Source organism: Drosophila bipectinata, chromosome 2R (genome assembly GCF_030179905.1).
Source record: "Drosophila bipectinata strain 14024-0381.07 chromosome 2R, DbipHiC1v2, whole genome shotgun sequence".
Taxonomy (NCBI): domain Eukaryota; kingdom Metazoa; phylum Arthropoda; class Insecta; order Diptera; family Drosophilidae; genus Drosophila; species Drosophila bipectinata.
In genome coordinates this window covers 20,733,727-20,749,812 of record NC_091737.1, presented here as the reverse complement: position 1 = coordinate 20,749,812, position 16,086 = coordinate 20,733,727, and the positions used below count along the sequence as shown (strand labels likewise).

At 44.1% G+C, this 16,086-nt stretch overlaps 7 protein-coding genes across 11 annotated transcripts; 2 read left to right on the top strand and 5 right to left on the bottom strand.

The window, feature by feature from the left end:
• Positions 1-50: 50 nt before the first annotated feature.
• On the top strand, positions 51-3,911 carry ValRS (Valyl-tRNA synthetase). 4 transcript variants are annotated; one of them, XM_070278649.1, is made up of 7 exons: positions 51-110; positions 161-369; positions 513-680; positions 733-1,995; positions 2,059-2,076; positions 2,141-3,170; positions 3,235-3,911. In XM_070278649.1, exons 2-7 carry the CDS (start codon positions 187-189, stop codon positions 3,735-3,737), a joined length of 3,165 nt encoding a protein of 1,054 aa, XP_070134750.1. In that variant the 5' UTR covers positions 51-110; positions 161-186; the 3' UTR covers positions 3,738-3,911. The 4 variants fall into 4 exon arrangements, with proteins under 4 accessions (XP_070134750.1, XP_070134751.1, XP_070134752.1 ...); XM_070278650.1 differs by having other exon boundaries at positions 53-110; positions 165-369; XM_070278651.1 differs by having other exon boundaries at positions 58-110; positions 175-369.
• Positions 3,912-3,923: 12 nt separating this feature from the next.
• Positions 3,924-6,427, bottom strand: Orc3 (origin recognition complex subunit 3). The gene is made up of 4 exons (XM_017237032.3): positions 6,289-6,427; positions 5,429-6,220; positions 4,126-5,369; positions 3,924-4,065 (listed from the first exon to the last, which is right to left on the bottom strand). The coding sequence occupies exons 1-4, from the start codon at positions 6,322-6,324 to the stop codon at positions 3,969-3,971; spliced, it is 2,169 nt and encodes a 722-aa protein (XP_017092521.2). The 5' UTR covers positions 6,325-6,427; the 3' UTR covers positions 3,924-3,968.
• Positions 6,404-7,760, bottom strand: LOC108122444 (protein lifeguard 3). Its single transcript, XM_017237033.3, has 6 exons — positions 7,515-7,760; positions 7,305-7,449; positions 7,124-7,249; positions 6,915-7,064; positions 6,608-6,857; positions 6,404-6,543 (listed from the first exon to the last, which is right to left on the bottom strand). The coding sequence occupies exons 1-6, from the start codon at positions 7,634-7,636 to the stop codon at positions 6,518-6,520; spliced, it is 819 nt and encodes a 272-aa protein (XP_017092522.2). The 5' UTR covers positions 7,637-7,760; the 3' UTR covers positions 6,404-6,517.
• Positions 7,761-7,931: 171 nt separating this feature from the next.
• On the top strand, positions 7,932-11,054 carry FLASH (FLICE-associated huge protein). The gene is made up of 4 exons (XM_017237173.3): positions 7,932-8,074; positions 8,133-8,323; positions 8,382-8,759; positions 8,819-11,054. The coding sequence occupies exons 1-4, from the start codon at positions 8,009-8,011 to the stop codon at positions 10,473-10,475; spliced, it is 2,292 nt and encodes a 763-aa protein (XP_017092662.2). The 5' UTR covers positions 7,932-8,008; the 3' UTR covers positions 10,476-11,054.
• LOC108122536 (uncharacterized) lies at positions 10,467-11,546 on the bottom strand. Its single transcript, XM_017237174.3, has 4 exons — positions 11,297-11,546; positions 11,131-11,234; positions 10,915-11,059; positions 10,467-10,856 (listed from the first exon to the last, which is right to left on the bottom strand). The coding sequence occupies exons 1-4, from the start codon at positions 11,406-11,408 to the stop codon at positions 10,783-10,785; spliced, it is 435 nt and encodes a 144-aa protein (XP_017092663.1). The 5' UTR covers positions 11,409-11,546; the 3' UTR covers positions 10,467-10,782.
• A 442-nt stretch (positions 11,547-11,988) lies between these two features.
• Positions 11,989-13,797, bottom strand: LOC108122418 (uncharacterized). Its single transcript, XM_017236991.3, has 7 exons — positions 13,622-13,797; positions 13,377-13,558; positions 13,181-13,316; positions 12,671-13,033; positions 12,515-12,612; positions 12,293-12,452; positions 11,989-12,235 (listed from the first exon to the last, which is right to left on the bottom strand). The coding sequence occupies exons 1-4, from the start codon at positions 13,728-13,730 to the stop codon at positions 12,975-12,977; spliced, it is 486 nt and encodes a 161-aa protein (XP_017092480.1). The 5' UTR covers positions 13,731-13,797; the 3' UTR covers positions 11,989-12,235; positions 12,293-12,452; positions 12,515-12,612; positions 12,671-12,974.
• A 138-nt stretch (positions 13,798-13,935) lies between these two features.
• Positions 13,936-16,084, bottom strand: AQP (aquaporin). 2 transcript variants are annotated; one of them, XM_017236988.2, is made up of 4 exons: positions 16,002-16,084; positions 15,080-15,260; positions 14,562-14,975; positions 13,936-14,472 (listed from the first exon to the last, which is right to left on the bottom strand). In XM_017236988.2, the coding sequence occupies exons 2-4, from the start codon at positions 15,255-15,257 to the stop codon at positions 14,264-14,266; spliced, it is 801 nt and encodes a 266-aa protein (XP_017092477.1). In that variant the 5' UTR covers positions 15,258-15,260; positions 16,002-16,084; the 3' UTR covers positions 13,936-14,263. The 2 variants fall into 2 exon arrangements, with proteins under 2 accessions (XP_017092477.1, XP_017092478.1); XM_017236989.3 differs by lacking the exon at positions 16,002-16,084 and adding an exon at positions 15,956-15,993.
• Positions 16,085-16,086: the final 2 nt, after the last annotated feature.

Sequence of the window (16,086 nt, the reverse complement as noted above, 5' to 3'; positions counted from 1 at the left end):
TAATAACAACTATACATTAATATAATTTAAATATTTAAAATATCTGCAGTAGCCTGGCAACCCTGGCCCCAAAGTGCACACGTTTTACCCCAACTTCAATTCGACTGCATGTGAGTAATCAACATCTGGAGTTTCATCAGTTGATTGATTGTTGCACCAGCCAGAATTTAAAAGAACCCCTGCGAAATGCCAGAGCCAGAGCAGCAGAACGAAGCTAGTGCTCCCGATGGAGCCGGTGAGCCTCCCAAGACTGCCAAGCAGTTGGAGAAGGAGCGTCTGAAGGCGGAGAAGTTAGCAAAGCTGCAGGCTAAGCTGGACAAGAAGGCGGCTGCTGCTCCTGCTGCAGGTGAAAAGAAGGAGAAGCCAGAGGTGAGTTTTCGTAAAGGGAACCCAGTCTCCCTCCTCCACGATACTCAAAACGAGGTTATGTGGCAGAGTGAATGGATGTAATTGGTTCCATTGTTATTGGTGAAAGTTAATGCCACGCTCTGTTTCTCCACTTCATCTTACAGAAGCGCACTAAGGAAGTCAAAGAGGCTGCGGTGTACACCGCCGAAACCGCTCCCGGAGAAAAGAAGGACCTGAGTGGCCCCCTACCGGATGCCTATAGTCCGCGCTACGTGGAGGCCCAGTGGTACAGCTGGTGGGAGAAGGAGGGCTTCTTCACCCCAGAGTATGGAGTAAGTTGTAAAAAGAGTACTTTATGGAAATATCCTAACCATAGTCTTCTAGCGACCATCAATCGATGCTCCCAATCCCAATGGAAAGTTCGTGATGATCATTCCTCCGCCAAATGTGACGGGATCCCTTCATTTGGGACACGCCCTCACGAACTCCATCGAAGACGCCATTACGCGCTACCACCGCATGAAGGGGCGCACCACCCTGTGGGTTCCCGGATGTGATCACGCCGGTATCGCCACCCAGGTGGTCGTGGAGAAACTTTTGTGGCGTGATGAGAAGCTGTCGCGTCACGATCTCGGTCGTGAGAAGTTCATCGAGCGTATCTGGGATTGGCGGAGAGAAAAGGGCGGTCGGATCTATGACCAGCTTAAGAGCCTGGGATCATCGTACGACTGGAGCCGTGTGGCCTTCACCATGGACCCTAAGCTGTGCCGCGCCGTCACAGAAGCCTTCGTTCGCTTGCACGAAGAGGGCAGCATTTACCGCAGCTCCAGGCTGGTCAACTGGTCGTGTACGCTCCGATCGGCGATCTCGGACATCGAAGTCGACAAAGTGGAGATCCCCGGGCGCACATTCCTGTCCATTCCCGGTTATGATGAGAAGGTAGAGTTTGGAGTGCTGGTCAAGTTCGCCTATAAGGTGGAAGGAAGCGAGGATGAGGTGGTCGTCGCCACTACCCGTATTGAGACAATGCTCGGTGATACGGCGGTGGCAGTGCATCCACAGGACGAGCGGTACAAGCACCTCCATGGAAAGTTTGTCGTGCATCCGTTCTCGACACGACGCTTGCCGATTGTGTGCGATGAGTTTGTGGATATTGCGTTCGGCACAGGTGCCGTGAAGATAACGCCGGCCCACGACCCCAATGATTACGAGGTGGGCAAGCGGTGCAACCTACCCTTCATCACCATCTTCAACGACGATGGCTACATCATCGGCGACTATGGCGAGTTCACGGGCATGAAGCGATTCGAGTGCCGCAAGCAGATTTTGATCAAGTTGAAGGAGCTCGGACTCTACCGTGAGACTTTGAACAACCCTATGGTTGTGCCCATCTGCAGCCGCTCCAAGGATGTTGTGGAGCCACTCATTAAGCCCCAGTGGTATGTCAGCTGCTCGGATATGGCCGCCTCTGCCACCGAGGCAGTGCGTTCCGGGGCATTGAAGATCGTTCCAGAGCATCACACGAAAACGTGGTACCACTGGATGGATGGCATTCGTGACTGGTGCGTTTCCAGGCAGCTATGGTGGGGACACCGCATTCCCGCCTACCATGTCAGCTTCAGCGATCCCTCCATTCAAACTGGATCGGTAAGTAGATTACATGGGAGAGTCATCTCCACCGAGATAATACGTGTTTTCTTAATCCTTCAGCCTGCTCTCGAAGGAGTGGTAACCAAATCTTATATAGTTGATCCTTTATTCCATACCCACATTAACTTTAAACTCTTCTTAGGCCGACGACGAGCAATACTGGATTGTGGCGAGGAGCGAGGAAGAGGCGCTCACCAAGGCATCAGAACGGTTTGGCGTGGAGGCCAGTAAGATCAACCTGAAGCAGGACGAGGACGTGCTGGACACATGGTTCAGTTCCGGCATCTTCCCCTTCTCTGTGTTCGGCTGGCCGGACCAGACCAAGGACCTGGAGACATTCTATCCCACATCGCTGCTGGAAACTGGACACGACATTTTGTTCTTCTGGGTGGCTCGCATGGTATTCTTCGGACAGAAGCTGCTGGGCAAGCTCCCATTCAAGGAAGTCTACTTGCATCCCATGGTTCGTGACGCCCATGGTCGCAAGATGTCGAAATCATTGGGCAATGTCATTGACCCCATGGATGTGATCCGTGGCATTACATTGGAGGGGCTTCATGCTCAGCTAGTGGGCTCTAACCTGGACCCCCGTGAGATTGAGAAGGCTAAGGCCGGACAGAAGCAGGACTACCCGCAGGGTATTCCCGAGTGCGGTTCGGATGCCCTACGCTTCGCCTTGTGCGCCTACATTACCCAGGCGCGTGACATTAATCTGGACATTAACCGTGTCCTGGGCTACCGATTCTTCTGCAACAAACTCTGGAACGCCACCAAGTTCGCCCTGCTCTACTTCAACGGATCGGAGAAGTTCGACACCGAGCTCAAGGCGTCTGAGGTCGTCAACCAGATGGACGCCTGGATCCTATCCCGGCTATCGGCTGCTATAGAGGCTTGCAACCAGGGCTTTGAGACCTACGACTTTGCGGCTGCCACCAGTGCTTGCTACGCCTTCTGGCTTTACGATCTGTGCGACGTATATTTGGAATGCCTGAAGCCGATCTTCCAGAGCGGCAGTGAGCAGCAACAGGCCGCTGCAAGGCGCACCCTGTACGTGTGTCTTGACTACGGCCTGCGGCTGCTCTCGCCGTTCATGCCTTTCATCACTGAAGAGCTTTACCAGCGCCTACCAAGAGCCAAGCCCGCACCCAGCATTTGCGTAGCTAGCTATCCCAGTGAGTAGAACCTATTCACCGTGAACTTATATGAATTTTATAAATAATACACATTTTTTCTTAGGCAACGTCTCATGGCGCAGTTCGAAAATAGAATCGGAAGTGGAGTTCGTCCAGAAGGCCGCTCGCATCATTCGGTCGGCCCGTTCCGACTACAATCTTCCCAACAAGACCAAAACGGAGGCTTATGTCGTGTGCACTGATCCCGCACCCAATGAAATACTCAAGCGCTATGCTGATGACCTGGCCACGATCTCTTACTGCTCCAAGGTGGTCTTCGATGGCGAGGCCCCGCCCGGCTGCGCCATTTTAACCGTGACAGGCCAGTGCGAAGTTCATCTGCTGCTCAAGGGTCTGGTGGAAGCGGACAAGGAGATCGCAAAGCTCCAGAAGAAGCGCGATCAACTGGTGCAAACTGTGGGTAAACTGACCCAGGCCAGTCAGGCGGCCGACTACGCCACCAAAGTCCCCGCCGAGGTCCAGGCAGCCAACGAAACGAAGCTTTCAGAGTCGCAGGCAGAGATAGAACGCATCGCAGCCGCCATCGAAACTCTAAAGCTGATGTAAGCAGGCACTTGGAATAGATACTTTCCAGAAGGGGCATTTTGTTGATATTTTGGCGTGCTGGCAAGGCTCGCCGCAGGACTAAGCTTAACTAATATATGCTTTTAAAACAATAGTTGCATTTCGAACAGAATAAATAAAAGCCAGAGGTTTTTTCTTTATTTATTATGCACCACACATTTAATTTTTCTTCATAGAAATAAATAGAAAAATACAGTATTCTAAGAGCCTGGATCACCAAGTCAGGCGGGTGGCATGGTCCGTCTTCCGCTTCGACATTTTGATGTAACCCAAAAATTGTAACTCGGCCACGGCGCGGGTGAAGCGTGCTCTGCAACGTAAAGAATATAAATAAAAGTTCTAAAAAGTATAATGGAAAAGGTGGACTTACTGAATCTGGGGATCGATTTGCTCCTGGTTAGATTCCTCCGTCTCGTCATCGGCCCCATTTAATACAGAGCGGAATGCCTGCAGCCAGTCGAATAAGTTTATCATTCGGCCGCACTCCAGGTGCAGCTTGTAGGCCACTGAGAGGTCCGGCAGTGTGCTAACCAACAGGGACTGTTCCCGGAGCTCGCAGCATTTGCATTGCAGATAGAAGTGGGGATTGTTGAGGGCCGTGTGGAGCGCCGCCCGAGGAGCGCCAATTATATTCCGACGCACAGTGGCGATGTCATTGAAAACAAACAGCTCATGAAGTGGTGGCGCATCCTGCAGAGACCGCAAGTTATCTTGAACCAAATTCGTCTCGATGAGTCGTAGAGTGTTTTGCAAGGCCCGCGCGAATTCAGAGGTGGGCTGTTGCTGATCCTGTCGCTGTTTGTCCTCCTTGCTACGCTGAAGAAGCTGGGCTTTTAGCTCTTGCCTTGAGGCCACTTGGGAGATATCGGTAGGCGGAAGTCGGGAGTCGTCGGAAACTGAAGCAGAAACTGCCGTCATAGATGCCTGAATCACTTCATCTAGGGACTTGCGGATTTCTACGAGTTGTGGGCGTAGAACCGCGGCACAGGACTCGCCGAGTTCCAAAGGTGCGATTTCTTCGGTCAGAAAAGTCTCGACCCTCTCTAGACTTCGGTTGACTTTAGCCACGAACTCGTCCCTAGACAGGAAGCCGAGCATTTGCCAACACTCTTTGAACTCTGGCGTGGTGGCAAGCGGCCTGTTTAGGCAGTGGACATACAGCTCGCGCCGAAGCTTGCCCAGAGGACATCGTGGCAGGTCACATACCAGTTCCGTGAGGAACTCGAGCGCGCTTCGAAAGAGTAGGAAGTGGATATGGCAGTCCCGCAATAGCTGCGGCAGTTTCTTTTTAAGGTACTCGTCGTCGGTGAGTACAGCTATCACTCGCTTGCAGTCGTTGATTCCCTCGACGTATGGCCGGAAGGAAGGTAATCGGCGAATAGACTCCATGTCCGTGTGTGTTAGCTGTTGGATGCGCCCCAAAGATTGGCTGTATTCCGAACAGAGCGCAAAAGCGTTTCCTGCGAAAAAATGTTCCATCAAGCAGTACTTGAAACCCTGGATGAAGCCGTGGACGGAGAAGTCGTAATATAGGAAGATGTGAGTCAGAAACTTGAAGGCCTTTCCCGAGAGGTGGAATGCATACTTGGGCGACAACAATACTTTTTCGAGAACCTATAAACAGTAAAGTATAGTTAATGAAACTACAAACTACTTAAAAACATGAAACTCACCTCATTGAGCCCCACTGGGGCAGCTTGTGTTTGGAAAACCCTCAGACGGATTTTGCTGCTCACGTGGTAGGGCAAGGTTCCATGAACCGCTGAAACAGCCGTAGCTACGCCTAGAACTAGTACGAATGGAAGCTCATCACAATGCGCGCATAGGATGAGAATGAGATCCTGCAGCACGCTGGCACTGAAGCACTCAAAATCAGGCAGGATTACTACGAGGTGGTACTGCTTTCCTTCCGATGAAAAATTGTTCATGTACCAAGACTTCAGTTGTTTCATTGTGCACTGCGAGCGCCGTAAGCGTTTGCGGTCACGCGCAACAACATCCTCCTCTTCCTCGTCTGGTTCCTCGCCAGCATCGTCTTCAACAAGGCCGAAGACCATGGTCTCAACTGCTGCTTTTAGAGTGGAACAATCCCGGGACTGAAGCACACAAACTTTGGCGGACCGCTGCTCATGTAGGCGTCGGGTGAGAGCGTCGAACTGACTTAGGTGGTCGGGTTGATTGATGCCCGTTAGCAAGGCGGCGGTGGGCAGTAGATCGTCCGTCGCATCCTGGCTTACTACAAACTCCACCAGCTGATCGAGGGTACGGGCATAGCTTCGCTGCTGAAGATCTGCGATGTGGGAGCTAATCTGGCGCCACGTCTGGTTGTAGGTTTCATAAAAAGGCTGCCGGGTTATCTCCTGACCCAACAGATTGCTGGTGTTGCTGCTCCCGACCGAATGCTTGCGCTTGCTGGACGCCTTCTTGCCGGCCCGTGTAGCTCCATTTTTGTACACAAAACAGCCCTTTACAGGAGACACCAAATAAATCATTAAAAAGTGCATCCAGAGTAAAAATTAAAGGTTCGCTTTACCTTTGACACTGAAATGGTGGGATCCATAGCTGGCATTCAACTAAAAACGCCCTAGAGTTGGGATACAAAAGTGAAGAAGTAGCGCTTATTTATTGTTTAGTCAGCTCTGTTTTGTTCCAATTTAAGTTTATTCACCAAGATAAAAACGCAAACCAAAAACCAGCTGCATGCGCAGCTTGTGTGTGTGAGTTGGCGCCAACACAGTCAGTGTTGGGCAACGATTCTCTTTCTAGAGGTAAGAATCAGTGGTGCCATCTGTAAAGGCGGTTATTTTAAATGAGAAAACTGAAGATCTTGAAACATTCAGCTAATTATTCACCTTCTATTGGATCAAACATCCTTTCTGTCCTAGATGCTGTATATCCATTCGTGGTGGAATTTTTAAAGATTATCAAATAATCCATACGTTCCTTGTCACAAGCGTCGGACCACTTGGGAGCCAATTGGAAAGAGAACAGGTACATGAGCAAAAAATCCAGGAAGAGGATTAAAGCACCAAGAAAATAATCCTTTGTGCGCATTTCGGCAAACCTTCCTCCGTTAATAATTTGTGCGTGATACATTACAAACTGAAAAATAGGAAAGTTTAAAATTTTAATAAACTGGGGGCCTCAAGTTTTACTTACCATCCAAATGCTAATCACTATAAAAATTCGTACAACTATAAACGAGTATGGCATATTAAATACGAGATAAAACATTAGAAAATGCATGGCGCAAATAATGGAAATGACTGCGATGACAAACAAGACTACAACATCCAAAGTCAAATCAAGCTGTTTATGGAACAAAAACAATTAAAAATTTGAGAATATGGTGAGGTCGTCAAACTTACCGGCAGGAAGGAACCAACTAGAATAAAAATCACCAGAACTATGGCCCAAATCAGGAAGCTGAATAGGAATTGATATCTATATTGACGAGTAATCAATGGAGCCATGCCCAGCACGACGAATTCGAACTAAAAGTATACAAATTTATTTTACTCTGCATAAGGTAATGCTGTTGTATCTCACAATCAAAAGTGCAAATAGCCAATTGATCATTTTGTTAAAACGCAAGACCTCGAAAAATATAAAAACTACGAGGAGCAGCAGACCAATAGTTACAAATATGCTGCCAATCCAATAGTAATCGGTGAAAAATGAATGTATAGGGTCTCTGAAATATATTCAGAATTATCATAAAGATATAGTTGGAATCCAAAATATATCTATCTATCTTACACGAAATGGAAAAGACACCATTCCAAAAGTGCAACAATCATGGCTACGGCGGTAATTAAATAGGTGATCATGGCAAACTTCCGGCGCTCATTTCGGTAAGATGCATTATTTGTGTCTCCCATACTTGATTGCCTTCGGTGGGGTCTGGGCTTGTATTATTTTATATAGTATTCAAAATATATAAACAAAATTTTTCTTGAATTTGTAACATAAATTTCTGTGCTGTTGTTTTTTTTATTTGAAAATTTTCACCTTGAACCGATTTTAAGACTAAGTTTTAAATAAACCTCAATGTTTGGGAACTTAAAAACACGTACATTATTAGATATTAATTATTTAAAATTCATTAAAAATTCTTTTATATTTTTTAAAGTGCTACCCATCTCATAAAAAATGTTTGGGCCACACTTTCTGGTGGCGGTTTTGCTGTTAGCCAGCACTGCAACAGATGATCTGCTTTGGCTTGAAATTTGCAAACAAACGCAAACTTAAAAATGCTGGGGGACGACGACTTGGATATCTACGAGGATCTGGAAGATTTCCAAAAAGCCGAGGATAAAGTAAGTTACATTAGTGCTCATCCTCATGCAAAAATAAAAACGGTGATATGTCTTGCAGAAATCCGAGCAGCTGCGGGCTTGGGAGGAAAAATACAAGAGTGCAATTGCCGAAATAGAATCTTTAAAGGCGGAGAATAAAGCACTCGGGAAAAAGATTAAAGTCATGGAGGTCAACCTCCAGAATCTTCTGGACACTGCCAAGGCGGAGGTGAAGAGGAAGGAGACGCTAATAGACCAGCTGCGAAAGGAGTATGTTGGGAAAAAGTTAATGTTTTCCAAACTAATATTTCCCCACATTTGTTCACAGAAAGGATGATGTGTGTTTTAGACGAAAGCGACCTCCAATTGACGGAAAACCGGCAGACACGGAACACCAAAATAAACGACCGAAACTGGCCCAACCAAATGAGGTTTCCCGAAAGGAACCAGAAGCGCAAAAGAATCCATTTAGGGCGCGTTCGAAAGAAGACAATAAAACTGAAAAGCCAAAGTCTAGAAGCAATTCTCCCAGGCATAGTCTTCAAAAGACCAACGATAACAGGCCTCGTTCCCAGGCGCGACATCCCGAGAACCGTCAAAAATGTAGAGACCGCCGACGTAGCCGGAGTCCGAGGCCCGAATCCCGGAGGTACCGTGGAAAAGATGGCAGGGAAAGCCGAAGGCGCAGCCGTTCCCAATCACCAGGGTAAATATGATGAGCCGTCGATAGCACTATTGATAGTAGCGCCTCGCATTTCCTTGCAGTAAAAAAATTCAGAGACAAAAATCCCAAACTATAACCACTCTATTCGGCGACGAAACAATCTGCTCAGTCCACGAGAGTCCACACTCAGAGATGGCCAAGAAATTACAAGCCAACAAAGATCCCCTGACTCCTATGGAACATTACACACCAGAATCTGCCAAGCCACAGCCAACGAAGCCGGCTATTCCTAATGAATGCGAAGACACTGCCGCTGTCGATGGGTACTTTGAGAAAAACAATAAAGTTAAGACGAAGCCGCCAGAAAAAGACATAGTTAGGCAATGTGAAGGATTTTTCTCCTCGGTCTCTAACTTAAATAATCTGCCCATCCCCGGGCTTAATCTATTTCCTGACAAAAATCCCATTGATCCAATTGACAAAGCAATTGAGTTCCAAAAAGATGTTCAAGAGCCTGTTAAGAAGGTTGAGGAAGTCTGCGTAGTCTCTGCCAGCGAACAAAAAGAAGTTCAAGAAGATGAGGCTAAAACAATTCAAGTTCCAGGAATAAATTCCGCTGATTTTGACCACAACGAAAAAAAGGCTGAACCTATTGAAGAATGTAAAGTAAATTCATCGAACAATTCGGATTTTGGCGAACAGAAGGAAATAATTTCTGAAACGGTTTGTGAATCTATTATGCAAGATACCAAAGTTTCTGATATGCTTCCTGTTGAGGAATTGACAGTCAATGAAACTATTGATGAGACTGTACCAATGGATATAGAATATGATATATACGGTGATCTCGACAGATCAGATGCTCCCAGCTTTTCGAAAAACATAGGTTCCACCATTATCGAGTCTGCGATCGTTAAAGACGGATGTGGGTCACCAAAAAAAGCTTCAGAAAATGACGAGGGAATCCAGATTATAGAAGACATCCGATTGCCCGAAATAGCTGATATAGAAAATATTGCCTTTACTGTCGACAAGAATCTACAAGACTCGGAAAACCCAAATATTGATACATGCGATAAACCAAACGATGAGAGTAAGGAACAAGAAAGGAAAGAGTCCAGCTCTAGTAAGGATGAAGCTCCGAGCAAGTCCTCAATATTATACGCCCAGCCGGATTCTACAAAAGTAGACCACAATGATGACGAAATCCTTGAGAACGCAATGAATGAATTAACTGGGGAGCAGGGGCCTCCAGGCAACCACAATTCCAACTTCTTAAATTTAAGCCTTGCAGAAGATGCCATTGAGATGGCACTAGAGCAACTGCATCAATCTTCGCCAGACGAAACTGTGGTTACCTCAACATCAAATAAGGCGCGACAAACATCCAAAGATCTTATTACAATCTTGGCCCAATCGCCTCTTCAAACCAGTCCACTTAAGGCAAACAGTCCATTAAAATCCCCAGAAACGGAGGCACCAGAAAAAACCCCGTTGAAAAAGCGGAGAGTCAACATGTCGGAGAATGGTGACAAGTCTCTTACCCAGGAGGCTCCCGTAGAAGAAACAAGTGAGAGCCTTAGCTGCACAGACTCCGATGCATCCAATGTAACCAAACGTTTTTCGATGGGCCGCACAGATTACCAGTTTGAGCAAAATAAGGGCGAAATCGTTTTACGTGTTAAGCGTCGAAGTCGCCGTCAGCACAGAGCGCCTATTGAACAAAAAACGATTCCATCGGATGGAAAGTCTGTTTAGATTTAAACAATTTAATTTTAAGCATATTTATGTCATTGTTTGGACAATTTAGTTTTAAACTTTTATTTTAAAAACTGAAAATTTTGTTCATAATTATGAAATCACCTCTGGAACATTTAGGCATCCGGGAGGCGTCACGGGTTAAAGGTTTCACACTGAAGAAGTTCACACGGTCATTTGGTTTGGACGTCTGGACAATATAGTTTTAAATTGAAAACGACAAATTTTGTTCATATTTATGTAGTAACATCCGGGAGGCATCACGATAGGTCAAAAGATTTTATTCCGACCCTAAGACTCGGGGTCATTAATCCGCTGGAGTATGACCGCCGAGCTTCCTGTACCATGAGTAGATCACCAACCAAAAGTAAACGGTCAGAACTGTTGAAAAAAATCCAATGAATGCATTAAAGTCAATCCATTACTTATAACAACTTACCAAGATATATAATGAGTATGATGGCGGTTATTAGGGTATCACCTTTGAAACCGAATTCAATGATAATAAATATTAGTAATATTATATCAAAAATGAATCTTATTAGTGCTGTAATAAGGTAGATACAGGGAAACTCCTTCTTAGGCTGAAAATGAGACAAAACAATAAATTGTAGTTGCTTTCGATAATAAATTCGAGTTCCTGATGATTACTTACCACAAAAACCGAAACAATAACTAGAATGCAAGCGACTATGTGGGCAATGTGCAGCGCAACGGCTAGAAACCAAAGGATGTTGAGAATATCTCCGGTTCTGATTACTGGGGAAGAGGTCAGCAGAAAGTTATTGATAGCCCTGAGGATGGAATGGGTATGCACTTACTGGACGCATGCCCTGCTGCTCCGCCACAGAATATCAAATCCACAATGGCCACAATAAGAGCGCCCCATTTCAGCTCGAGGCAGCAGCAGCTACTAAAAGTAGGAAGTCCCATTTTGTTACAATTTCCCGATGAAAGGGTAATTTTTTACTGTTCCCTCAGCTTTAGATTTAGTTCAGGATTTGTCAGGTATTTTGAATTTGAGTATCCAGGCGATTTGATATACTTTTGGAAACGCCAACTATTCTCTCAGTTTTGAAGCTGAAGGCTCCAAACTTGGAGGGTGGAGAATGAATAGTAGGGATCGGTCGACTATATATCTTTACTAATATTATCCTAAAAGGTGAAAACCACCGACCATCTTCTTGATAAGGCTAACGTTTTGACAAATGACAAAAATACCGTGATTCTGAAGATAGAAGCTTCTCAATCCACAAAGAAATTTGTCTGCACTAAAAGTCCTGTAGTCTCATAGATTATATCTTCGACTTCGGCTTCTTGGATATTTTATATTCTTTGTAACAGGTAAAAGGATTCATCTCGGACCCCTATAAGGTATATATTTATAGATATATAGGACTATAGGACTTTTCAGCTCGACTCCAATAATATCCACGCAGTTAAGGTTTATCCCCGCTCGCCCAAAAATACCAAGCCCAATCACTGGAGTTACTATTTTCAACTAAAGGTCTATTTATTAATATTTGTTTATTTCGAATTTTTGAAGTTGCAGTACACTCAATATGCCGATAAGTAGTTTTAGCGTCTCGGATTTAGAATTTTCATTAGTTTAAAACATGAACTCATGGGAGTAACATTGAAATATATTTTGGGGCTTCTCCGAACACATTTTGTCGTTTGATTTAAAGATCACTATTCGTCTGGGCTTTGGAGTTTTTTGTACCATGAGTAGATGACCCACCAGCAGTAAACTACTATAGCTGTTGGAAACAAAGTTATTAGATACATTGAGTAAATCAGTTACATTATTAGCTTACGAATTGTAATTATACAAGTAATTAAATATTTTAGAGCTTCTCTATTATCGTCTCCACTTTTTGTACATAGAATAACTGTAAAAAATATTATATCGAATATCAATACAACAATTTCAACCATTGCCACGACGAGATAGACACATGGAAGTTCCTTCCTCGGCTACAATTGAAAAGAAAAAATTGTAATTTTATCCAAAATTCGAATTTGTAATGGCTACTTACCACAAACAGAGAAACTATGATTAGAATGCAAGCCACTAAGAAAGCTACTCCTAGTATCATGGCCAAATACCGCATCAACAATGGAAATTGTGTATCTTCTAAGAGGTCAGAAAAATATTATTGGCAGTCCTAATAACTTCATGAGTAAGTATTTACGTATAGCACTATAAGTCAGATGGGCAAAATCCAAAAAACCAATAATGGCCACAATGATAGCTCCCCATTTTAAATCGCAGCAGCAACATTTCTTTAAAATAGGTATCCCCATTTTCTTATGGTTTCTTGAGTTGTGTTTCTCCGGTGTTGTGTGGCTTTATATTTATACTTTATATTTGTTTTTTGCTGATGGTTTGTGTATCTATTAAATATTGTTACACGTCTAATGTTTCATTTGATTTTGATGTGGATGTCAAGGCACATCTGATTTGATTTTTACTTTAAATAAATACACGATAGCTGTCTAGATATCGTTAGCCATATACCATGAAACGACAGTCAGCCAAAAGTATGCTGCTGGTGCTGTAATGTTTTTAAAATAAGTTAGTTAACATTTTTAAAAAAGTGGGGAATAAGGTAAAGAGCTTTAGAACTGCTAGGTTATAGGTATCTAGTTATCTAGGTTATATCCCAGGGTATCCAGTCATATACCAGTTGGAAGACACTCACCTAGACTTAGGCCGATTAGCCAGTATGATGTGGTACAATCATATGATTTTGTGGCAATCCAAGCCACAATCACCAACAATAATACGAATCGCATTAGAGCAGTGGCAATATAGGGAGCTATCATTAATTTTTCTGACTGCGGAATGGAGAAAGTTTTATCGATCGAGAGGATGCATCAAAGGATGTGTTTACTCACGGATTGGGCTGAAACTATTAGCAAGATACAAGCGCCCACATGAAGGACAAGCACCACCAACAGGAAGATATACATCGTATAGCCGAACCTATTCACGTACATGTCTTCTACGGACTTCTTAAAGAATCCGGCGGTAGCCTCAGTCCAGTATTCATAATCCGATTCGACAACACGCCTCATCCCTGATTAAAGACCCATATATTTCGATATACATATATATATCATTAAAATGATACTCCACTTACATGGCAAATAGCATCCGCAGAGAACGCTTAATATAATTTCCACAAATCCAATTATTATTACAGCAAATTTAAGCTCGATGCAATAAAAGAATTTTGTCACGAGTCCCATTTTGGATGTCGGGGATGGAATTTATTTCTGGTTGTGTTTCTTTGGTCTTTACTTAATTTTAACTAAATATTAAAAAGTGACAACTTTTTTCAAGGCCACTTTGAATGTTGCGATGATAAGCTTAAAAAAATGGACATTTTGATCTGATATCCTGTGAAAACCCTTTTCCTTAAATCCCCCCTTCTAAACAAGAATCAAACAAAAATAGATTTAAAACAGTTTATTAAATTAACCAAATATACTACCAATAAATTAACTATAAGAGTAACTATAACAGAGGTTTTTTTTTATCAATTAAACAGTAACTAATGAGACATAGTATTTTTAATGGTTGTGCCTTGAATTTTATAAAACTATTTTTTCTTTTAAAAACAATGTTTTTTAAACTTGCCAGGTTCATCATTAGTTCATTAATAGCTAAAATGTGAAATAAAATTAATAGCTTCAAGACCAAGTATTTGAAGTATTTTTTGTGGGTGTGATGTGGGGAAGTTTAGGTCTTTCAATAGCCTCTTTATCCACTTTAGAAATGTCTATTCGTTCTTGGCCTTTGAGCCAGTCTCCTCTCCTATGAGAATCCTCCTCACCGCTCCCAACTTAAAGATGGGAACGGACAGGATGGCCCCGGCACAGGCGCCAATCCAGTATACAATGATGTGCTCCAGATTTGTGTGGCCACGACAACCCCACTTGAGGGCAGTGGCCAGGACTGGGTTAAAGTATCCGCCGGAAAAGTTGAAGGCTGCAATCATAGCGTAGTTAAAAGCATAGACTACTTGAGACCACGGGCGACAATCGGCAAGCGAGTCGGATCGGATAAGCGCTACCCACCTGCCACCACCAGGCTGGTGCCGATGAAGGAATCGATGTAGCTGCCAAATCTGGGCTCCTTGGCTCCGATGGCCTTGGAGGCCAGACGGCACAGCAGCGTGGCCACTCCCTCGATGGCCGCTCCCACGTAGGGGCTGACCTGGAGGTCAGCATTGCAAGCCTCAAACGCGCGACCTCGATGGGTCTCGGCGAGCTCGAGCCACCAAAAGGCCTGGACGATTCGATAGACGCAGCATCCGCCCATCAACTCTGCCCAACTACGCAGGGCCATCTCCTTGAAGCTGGTTCGTCCTTCCACCAAATCCTCCATGTGGGTGTAAGGACACGCAGAAGCATCGCCCCAAACGCGTCCCCACCAAATGGTCAGCAGAAACAGGCAGACGGCGTACGTGGATACTCCGAAGTTGTCGGCCACTTTGAAGGGAAATTATTTTATTTTTTACTTTTCAATCAAAATTAATTTGGGGGGGATTACTTTTTAGTGAAGGCGGGATCTTCGTGTTCGCCTTGACACTTACCGATGATAAGCTCGAAGCAGCAGGCACATAGCTCTGCGGCGGCGATCGCCTCGTTGATCAGAGTGGGCACGATACCCTCCCGGGTCACCAACCTTTGACTCAGGAAGCGGGCAATTTGTGCGGCGGCACAGCAGCCGACCATGAAGAGGGCACTGATGCCCAACGATGCCAAAGACATTGCCTAACGAAGAGAGAATTCAAAGTGAACCATGTGTATGACTATTTTGAGTTTGAAAGCTTTTAAGTAGTTCTACAATCCACAACTAATTATTAAATAAATTTTAAACCGGTTACCGGAAGCCAAAATTTTCTGACGTTTCGGTAATTAGATGATGTAAAGAATAAACACAAAAATAGTTTGGCGTAAAGCAGAGTTCATAGCTCTTCTGAAGAGACTGACTAACTTGATTTAATTCCAAAACGAAAAAAATCGGAAAAATAGAAATAAGTGCAATGCCAAGGTCATTATTCGTTTACAAAATTTGTATCAGCTTATTTTATTTCTAAACATGCACACTGAGAAAACTATGGAAATATTGAAAACTAGAAAAGTGAGTATCGACTTATGAGAAACCTCAAACAAAAATTTAAAGTTTTAAAAACAATTTAAAGAGTGTGAGAAACTTTTTAGTTCTAGTACCCTTTACATTTTCTGTGATCTTAAACCTTGAATTGAAAATTCGCAATTTGAACAGCATTATTTGTGTTCTTTGTGTGCAAACAACTATTTCTGAATCCAAAGCACTCGAAAAGTTTCTAAAAATAAATGTTTTCAACTGTCACTTATTAGCATTAAGCAACACATGAAGGTGATAAATAACTGATGATAATCCGAAAACTTTCTATTTATCTGTTTTCATTTTTCCGCAAATTAACCTATTGTCAAAACCCGAAACAATAATTTTGAAATTCAGTCACGTACTATGCAATTGTCAAATTAGAGGCGCAAAATCACGAATTGTGGCAGCGGGATCCGGCACAAGACTGATACCTGGTATAGCCGATTT

Excerpts from the sequence above, each read along its gene's own strand:
- FLASH (XM_017237173.3), top strand. The coding sequence starts at position 8,009 with ATGCTGGGGGACGACGACTTGGATATCTACGAGGATCTGGAAGATTTC. Across the intron at positions 8,075-8,132 it reads TCCAAAAAGCCGAGGATAAA|AAATCCGAGCAGCTGCGGGC; the intron begins GTAAGTTACATT and ends TATGTCTTGCAG. Across the intron at positions 8,324-8,381 it reads ATAGACCAGCTGCGAAAGGA|AAAGGATGATGTGTGTTTTA; the intron begins GTATGTTGGGAA and ends ATTTGTTCACAG.
- LOC108122444 (XM_017237033.3), bottom strand. The coding sequence starts at position 7,636 with ATGGGAGACACAAATAATGCATCTTACCGAAATGAGCGCCGGAAGTTT. Across the intron at positions 6,858-6,914 it reads TAGTGATTAGCATTTGGATG|TTTGTAATGTATCACGCACA; the intron begins GTAAGTAAAACT and ends CCTATTTTTCAG. Across the intron at positions 6,544-6,607 it reads GATGTTTGATCCAATAGAAG|ATGGCACCACTGATTCTTAC; the intron begins GTGAATAATTAG and ends CCGCCTTTACAG.
- LOC108122418 (XM_017236991.3), bottom strand. The coding sequence starts at position 13,730 with ATGGGACTCGTGACAAAATTCTTTTATTGCATCGAGCTTAAATTTGCT. Across the intron at positions 13,559-13,621 it reads CTGCGGATGCTATTTGCCAT|GGATGAGGCGTGTTGTCGAA; the intron begins GTAAGTGGAGTA and ends GTCTTTAATCAG. Across the intron at positions 13,034-13,180 it reads GCTAATCGGCCTAAGTCTAG|CACCAGCAGCATACTTTTGG; the intron begins GTGAGTGTCTTC and ends AAAACATTACAG.
- LOC108122536 (XM_017237174.3), bottom strand. The coding sequence starts at position 11,408 with ATGGGACTTCCTACTTTTAGTAGCTGCTGCTGCCTCGAGCTGAAATGG. Across the intron at positions 11,235-11,296 it reads AGCAGCAGGGCATGCGTCCA|TAATCAGAACCGGAGATATT; the intron begins GTAAGTGCATAC and ends CCTCTTCCCCAG. Across the intron at positions 11,060-11,130 it reads TTATTGTTTCGGTTTTTGTG|CCTAAGAAGGAGTTTCCCTG; the intron begins GTAAGTAATCAT and ends TCTCATTTTCAG.
- AQP (XM_017236988.2), bottom strand. The coding sequence starts at position 15,257 with ATGTCTTTGGCATCGTTGGGCATCAGTGCCCTCTTCATGGTCGGCTGC. Across the intron at positions 14,976-15,079 it reads CTGCTTCGAGCTTATCATCG|TGGCCGACAACTTCGGAGTA; the intron begins GTAAGTGTCAAG and ends TTCCCTTCAAAG. Across the intron at positions 14,473-14,561 it reads CACCAGCCTGGTGGTGGCAG|CCTTCAACTTTTCCGGCGGA; the intron begins GTGGGTAGCGCT and ends CTATGATTGCAG.
- ValRS (XM_070278649.1), top strand. The coding sequence starts at position 187 with ATGCCAGAGCCAGAGCAGCAGAACGAAGCTAGTGCTCCCGATGGAGCC. Across the intron at positions 681-732 it reads TCTTCACCCCAGAGTATGGA|CGACCATCAATCGATGCTCC; the intron begins GTAAGTTGTAAA and ends ATAGTCTTCTAG. Across the intron at positions 3,171-3,234 it reads TTGCGTAGCTAGCTATCCCA|GCAACGTCTCATGGCGCAGT; the intron begins GTGAGTAGAACC and ends ATTTTTTCTTAG.
- Orc3 (XM_017237032.3), bottom strand. The coding sequence starts at position 6,324 with ATGCCAGCTATGGATCCCACCATTTCAGTGTCAAAG. Across the intron at positions 6,221-6,288 it reads CCACCATTTCAGTGTCAAAG|GGCTGTTTTGTGTACAAAAA; the intron begins GTAAAGCGAACC and ends TCTCCTGTAAAG. Across the intron at positions 4,066-4,125 it reads CAAATCGATCCCCAGATTCA|AGCACGCTTCACCCGCGCCG; the intron begins GTAAGTCCACCT and ends TTTACGTTGCAG.